Genomic DNA, 7,474 nt, shown 5'->3' on the forward strand with positions numbered 1-7,474 from the left:
CCGGCGAGCAAGCGAAAAATCGCAAAATCATGAACGAATAATTAGGGATGTGTAAATAGACTCAGGTTCATGGTCCGACCCACGGTTTGTGTGGGCCATGGACCAATTTTTTAAAAAAATTCATGATTATACAAGATTTTATGTCTGTCCTGCATGATCCGTGGGTTGTGCGGGTTTAGACCGCGGGTTGATCTGCAAACCCGCAACCATTTGCTAAGCCTAATCCAAAATTTCTTTGCATTTATGTTGAGAATTTATTTGATTCTGTTAGAACTTTTGTAATTGATTATTTGTTAGAGATTTATTAAGACTTTTTAATATATATATATATATATATATATATATATATATATATAAATTAAGTGTAATTATATTTTTTAAGATAAAAATATATATTTACTTTAAAATTAGTTTTTTTTATAAAAAAAAACTAAATCCATGGATTTGTCCCTTTGACCCGCACAATCCGTGGGATGGGAGCAAACTAATATATTATGTTTGTGTAAGAATACATGATAGGTGGTCTAGTCAACCGTCAATGTAGACTTACGCAATTGGGTCTTATGTGAGACGGACCAACTAATTTACTTACCCCTACTAATATATTAAATCCGTGTAAAAACTTATAAGGATGAATCTTATGCGGGAACAGGATCAGCCAATTTACTTACCCCTACCAATATATTAAATCCATGTAAAAATACTGGATATGTGATTCAGTCACAACTTATAAGGGTGAAGCTTATGCGGGACGGATCAGCTTGGTTTACTACCCCTTGTGAATAATGTCCCATTCCAATTCCCAAAACAACAAGACATTACTTGACGACGTCGTTCCCCAACAAGTAAAAAACGACTCGTCGTACAATCCATCTCCCAGAAAGAAAGAAAGCACTCTCGCTCGCGGCCAGTGTGAACATTCCGTACAATTCGCTCTCCACCCCACTGAAGCACCAAACGACGCCGTTTTCAGCAAGCACAGTTTCCAAACCCTAGCTCGTTCTTCCTCCAATGTCCTCCGAAGACATCACTCTCGTCCCCGACCAGAGGATCGAGAACGGTCTCAATTCCCCTCTCGTCTTCCAAGACGACCCTCTCCGCTTCAATTGCCCCACCCCGCACCACCGCCGGGTCGGAGACCCGCCTCCGAAAACCCGCGAACTTGGCTCCTTCATCGACGACAACAAGATGTTCATCGACCGCGACCGCTTCTTCGCCGCCGCCCACAACCCCGAATTCCGCCGCTACGCTGACTGCTCCGCCCGCCGCGACCCGCGCAATTGGAACACCAACGGCAGCGCCACCGAAGACGACGACTCCGACGACGACGACGAAGATGACGACGACGATGAAGAGGATGACACCGAAGTAGAAGGACTCGTTGGTGATGGAACCAAAAGCGAACTTAAAATTAACAATAACAACGGTGCCGGTGGTGGCGGTAATTTACCTGCTGTTGCAAACGGGAAAGCCCACTCTTACGGTATGGATTAAGAAAAACAATTGCATCTTTAATATTTAATTAATTAGCTTCAGAATGTGACTGTTTTTAAAAAAATAATTGTTATTTTTTATGGTAGTTGCTGGAAGACAGCTATTGGTGAAGGATGGTGGAGACATTGGGCAATTGGTGCATAGCAATGTTAGTGGTGGTGATGAAGATCACCGGCAAGAGGGGTTAGGTAAGTCTCAGAATTCTGTTACGGTTGCTGAAACTGACTGCGAGGAGTACTATTCGCACTTTCTTCAAGGCGGCGAAGGGGCTTCTGGGCAGAAAGTTATGGTGGATGACAGTGGTTGTGGGTTTAGTGGGAGGAAGGATGCTATGTATTCCAGCGAGTCAGGGGAGTCACTCAGGGCAATTCTTTCAGATCCTGTTACGTAAGTCTTAACTCGTTTTAAAGACTGAGGATTGAAACAAAAACTAAGGTTTAGTGGGTAATGGGTTTCTTATGTGTTGTGATTGTTGAGATTTGGTGGAGTTATGCAAGATAAGCTTTCCTGATTTGCTATTCATTTTTGTTGCATGTGTTCTTCAACTAGCCTTCCGCGTTTAGTTAAATCTAATTGGCCCTGAAATGGCATGCAAAGTTCATGTTTAGAACTTAAAAGTAGTGTGCACTTGTATTCCCATTTTAACCAGCTTGTTCCTACAAACAGTACATTTTCTACTTTCCATGTAAACATCTCTCCCCATTTTCTTTCCTTTAGAAGAAGCTCTTCTCTACCAGTTTGGTGTTGTTGTCTTTCAGAAAACCTGTGTAATGAGAAAAATAGAAGCAGCTTCAGTTCAGGTCATTTGAAAATCATGTAAAGTTCATGTTTTAAACATAAAAACATTGTGCACTCATATTCCCATTTTACCCAGCTTGTTCCTAGAAACCATACATACTACTTTCCTTGTAGGCATCCCCCCCCTTTCTTTCCTTTAGAAGAAGCTCTTCTCTACCTGTTTGGTGTTTTTGTCAGACAGAAAATTTGTGTAATGGGGAAAAACCGAAGAAGAAGAAGAGGCTTCAGTTCTGGGAATTTTATAAACAATAGACTGGGTGCTTCTTGGGATTATCTATTAACATCAGTTGATCCCTTGTGTAAAAATCTTTGTCCAACTTGTTGAAAATAGGTCCTAGTGTTGTGTATTTTATTCCCTTTTAATTAAGGTTTAAGATCTGATGATGTAGAATAGAAAGAAAAAAAAAAACTAAATCTGGTGTTTTTACATGTCTTTCTTTTGTGCAAGCATACAATAACAAAAGTTTGACCTGCTGATCTCTTGTTGGCATTTTGCTTATTCATTCTTATTACTAACTTCTTATATTTGATTGATGCCATACTCCTAAAATAAAAGGGGTGCTCTTATGGATGATGCTGTGATATTACCGTGTGGACATTCATTTGGTGGAGGTGGAATTCAGCATGTTATTAGAATGGTGGGTTCTAAGCCATCAAATGCCATAATTTTCAGCTGACCTTTTCTGTGACTAAGTCATCTGAAAAATGTTATTAAATATGGAGCTGGTAATTTTCAACTTCTTTTTCTCATATATATGCCTCCACACAGTAGAATGGCAGGAGTCTCAACTTGTAGTGACTATATTGTAAATAAGCACTTCTTTGCAAATATAATTCAGCTGAGCCACAGAAATAAGCCTATTTACTTGGTTTTCATGCATCCTACTTTGATCTAGTGTGCATTAGTTTGCTTCTGCATCTTACACTTATCATCTATTGGTCTTTTGTGCTGTTGATATGATCTTGATCACATTTTACTCTTTCCAGATTGCATGTGTATTTAAGTTTCTCTGTACAAAACAGTATAAAAATTGTCAAAATTTTGCACTTAGGAGAGAATGGAATAATAGTTCTGTTGTTTACCATGTTGAACTGAGACAAGTAGAATCTTCTGCTTTTCTCATGGTTGAGTGTCAAAGTATTGAAGTTAAAATGTCTGATTTACTTGCAAGAGGATATGGTTGGGAATCCTGGTGAAAGGCCACTTTTTGGTATCTGCTGCCCCCTTCTGCAGTGAAGAGAAATTGTCTAAGGATCAGTTTTGATCATAAATTTGGTTTAGAGCTTATAGTTTCAATAATCAATACAATTTTAAATTGAGAATAAGGATTAAAGGTGTATTTTGACTTGGCAGTGGGAATAGGGAATAGCCCACATGTCCTTTATTACTGAGAAAGTATATGTGATACTCCTCAACCTTGTATGGTTTGGAAAGTGATTTTCAAAAACAAGGTTAACACTCGCCTATGAGTCTAGGAGATACAAATTAGTGATGCTTTGAGTAACTTAGATGGGCAATCCACAAAATCTGAAATGTGATTTTTTTTTAAAAAAATATGGAAAATTATTGGATGTGTTTTGTGAAGACAGGCACTGAATTATTAACGAAGTTGATAAAAAAAATTCAAGTGGAAGAATATAATAGATTTGATAAAAAAAATCAGTGAATGGGGATGGACATTTTATGCAGCTTTATTTTGTAGTGGATTACCAAGAAGACAAGTTTGGGAAATTCCCTGTATTTATCTGTAATTTTAGTAAACTATAAATGCAAATTAGTATGGTGATTTCACTTTGTCTGTATATATTTGGGTTGCCGATCAGCCCAAAGCTGGTTGTAATAGAAGCTGAGAGGTACACATGGCTCTCGCACGTTAAAATTACCTGGCCTGTTTTGGTTAGTGACTATTAGCTAGCTAGATTCAACTTAGGTTTCTTATAAAAAAAAAATCATTTTTCATATCCGAAATTACTTTTCTTGTTCAGGATTTACCATGTTGTCAGTTAGCTAATATAATTGTTGTGTGATGCTTTCTCAGAAAGCTTGCTGCACTTGTTCTCAACCCACGACTGAGGAATCAATATCTCCCAACCTATGTAAGCAAAAATTCAATTATTCTTCGTATTCAAATTATGCTCCATTTTGTTTTTCTTCTTGAGTGCATTATATATATCCATTATACTGCAAATTATAATGTATAATATTGGCAAAGTCTGTGTCCGAGGTTTCTGCACTTACGAAATATAGTAAAAACTACGCAACTAATTCCTTGAATATTGACTGGTTTTGAAAATGATAATGCAATAACACTGCATAAAAGATATCTCAAAGTACTATACACAGTAATACTATGTTGAACAATTCTGATTTCTTTCTTGTATTTTTTTTTTCCCGGGGTGCTGGCTGCCTTGATCAGCACTCCGGATTGCTGTGCAGGCATACCGTCGTGAAGAGGAGTCACAATTTTACCGGTCACCTAAAAGAAGAAGAGAGAGATTTGATCAGGTGTTGATCTTCATTTCCATACCATGTGTATAGCTTTATAGTGTGAGAAATGGAGATGAAAAGAAAATCAGGAACCTCTCTGGCTGTCTTTAAGTTACATATGTTTTGCCTTGACACTTCCCCCATTCTTTTAATATGAAATATATTTTACATTAGGACAGGGTGGTTTTGGAGATTCAGTTGTTATGGAACCATCAAGGAGTAGAGGTGTTCAGTTTCCATTTGCTGTGATGGACCGGGTTATCATAAAGGTAGTGTATGAGCTGGCTCGATTTTACTTACAAGTGTTTTTACCTTTTTCTGAAAAGGAAATAATTAGAGAAAAAATGGTTCAGGGAAATAAAAGGACACCACAACGCTTTGTTGGGCGCGAAGCTATTGTTACAACGCAATGCCTGAATGGATGGTTAGTGACTATATATTTTTTTCCTCAAGCAGTTAATATCAAATCTTTGTTTGCTATGTTAATTTAGTATTTCTTAATATATAACATGTTAATCTATTCATTGTTTCATAAAACTGACCAAATATAATCTAGTGGAAGTGAGTTTTGTTGTTATCAATATTATAAATAATTTCTGATGAAATATTAAGTCATTATATATAAAAACTGGGGTGGCCATGGGTTGGTTTGGGTTTAGGAGATATTCTGATCCAAGCTGATTAATATTGATCGGTTTGATATTTTTTTTAGAATATTGCAACCTGATCCGAACCAACTTAAATGTGATCAGGTTGGTTTGTATTGGGCCATTGGACCACCTAATGAAAAAATAAGGAAAAATAAAAAAAAATAATAGAGAAAAAATTGAAAATCATAATAAAATTAATGGATGATATTATAAGTGAGAATTATAAAATTACATAACATAAAAAATTTCTAAAATAGTATGAGTTTGTGTTGGGTCGGATTTTACATGTTCAAATCCGATACCCAAACTGATGTCATCGGGTTCGTTATTTTAAATCCATACCGAACTGATTATTTGAACTAACAAGAATTATTTTCTTTGGTTTGGTTTGGATTGGACCGGACCCATGGCCACCCCTAAATTAACAAGTGCTAGATATAACAATATATTTCCCATGATTCCAATTGATAATTTAAGTATGGTTGACGTTTTTATTATTTTACTTTCAAGGAAATACGGAAAACTTGCTTCTGTTGTTAACAAAAGACTTGTCTACAGGTATGTGGTGAAGACATTGGACAATGCAGAAAGTGTAAAGTTGCAGTATAGATCCCTTGCAAAGGTTATGGATGATCCTTCAAAACCTGCTGCCTCCAGCAAGATGCCACCAAATTGGCTTTAGATCTGATTCTGCAGCACACCGTCATCAAATATTTCTACACCAAGCTGCTGCCTCGTGATTTTTAGCGTTCAATCGCTGACATACCAACAAAGATTTTTCTTTGTAATTCCATTGTTGTATTCCTTGCGAGAAAACTCTGCTAGCTGAGTTTGTAAATATGGAAACCTTACCATGCTTTGCGCTAGTCCATTTTAGTATCTGCGTAATCATTTTGTTATAGATACACTGACAGAATATATATTCTCTTCCTTTTTTTTTTTTTTTTATCTACGTGAACAGATATATAAGTTGTTTTTTTTGTGAATACAATATAAGTTGTTTATCATAAATTTAAAAATAGTTATTTATTACAATTTAAAATAAATATTTATCTTGTGCCTTTCACAAGCTAATATATTAGTCATCTATATTTATAATTCTTGTAATAAAAATTATTAAATGTGCTTCCTATTTCTCTATGTATATATCAAATACTAGGTTAATTTATTTAAATTTATTTGTTGAAATAAATATTTATTTTAATGAAGTAAGTAGTTTTTTTTAGTGTATTTGTCTAAATTATTTTTATTTTAAAAAAATAGTTTTATGTTTATTTTAAAAAGGAAATTCTATTTGTTTCTTAAAAAAATCTTATATAAAAAATAATTATTTTAAAATTGTTTTTTCAAGTTTTAAAATGTAGTTTTCATCTTCTTATCTCATCAAATTTATGATTTTAATTGACATTTCATTCTTAAGAAGTTCATGATTTTAATTTTTTATTTTTTAATTGAGATATTTTATTTCTTATTTTTTAAAAATTTATAATTATAATTCTTATAGCCAATTTCAAATGTTAATTTATATATTCGATTAATATATGTCTATTTATTATTTACATGACAAATGATTTTTAAAAATTATTTAATTGTTAGCGAGTTTAATTTATTAATTTTTTTTAAAGTACATAATCAAGTTTAAAAAAAAAGAGATTAAAATCACAGATTTTATAATAAGTGTGAAACAAATATTTCAATTAAAAAATAAAGGGACAAAAATTAAAATTAAAATTAAAATTAAAACAGGAAAGAAACAAAAATTACATTTCAGCTTATATTAAAATAACTTATATATACTTATCTTATTTCACTTTTATCCCAATTTTATATCATATTTTATTTATCATTATCGGTCATATAAAGTTTATCGAATTAAATCTTTAGACTCTCTTTGTATATTAAATATTGTATATTAAAATAACTTATCATATTGTTACTTTATTCTACTATTATTTCATTCTTATAGCCTATTTTATCTTATCATGACCCAGCTCCATGCTGAATTCAAATTTTAACTCAATGATATATTTTGAGTTTTTGACTA

General features: G+C 33.9%; 1 protein-coding gene across 2 annotated transcripts; it reads left to right on the plus strand.

Annotated features, from left to right (window-relative positions):
- The first annotated feature begins 742 nt into the window (after positions 1-742).
- LOC114415686 (U-box domain-containing protein 62-like) lies at positions 743-6,378 on the plus strand. Of its 2 annotated transcripts, none has more exons than XR_003667392.1 (8): positions 743-1,483; positions 1,581-1,881; positions 2,849-2,930; positions 4,332-4,389; positions 4,710-4,798; positions 4,955-5,049; positions 5,134-5,204; positions 5,989-6,378. XR_003667392.1 is itself a non-coding variant. In XM_028380494.1 (8 exons), exons 1-8 carry the CDS (start codon positions 1,012-1,014, stop codon positions 6,110-6,112), a joined length of 1,287 nt encoding a protein of 428 aa, XP_028236295.1. In that variant the 5' UTR covers positions 750-1,011; the 3' UTR covers positions 6,113-6,378. The 2 variants fall into 2 exon arrangements, 1 of the variants encoding a protein (XP_028236295.1); XM_028380494.1 differs by having other exon boundaries at positions 750-1,483; positions 4,960-5,049.
- The last annotated feature ends 1,096 nt before the right edge of the window (positions 6,379-7,474 follow it).

Source organism: Glycine soja, chromosome 6 (genome assembly GCF_004193775.1).
Source record: "Glycine soja cultivar W05 chromosome 6, ASM419377v2, whole genome shotgun sequence".
Classification (NCBI taxonomy): Eukaryota; Viridiplantae; Streptophyta; class Magnoliopsida; order Fabales; family Fabaceae; genus Glycine; species Glycine soja.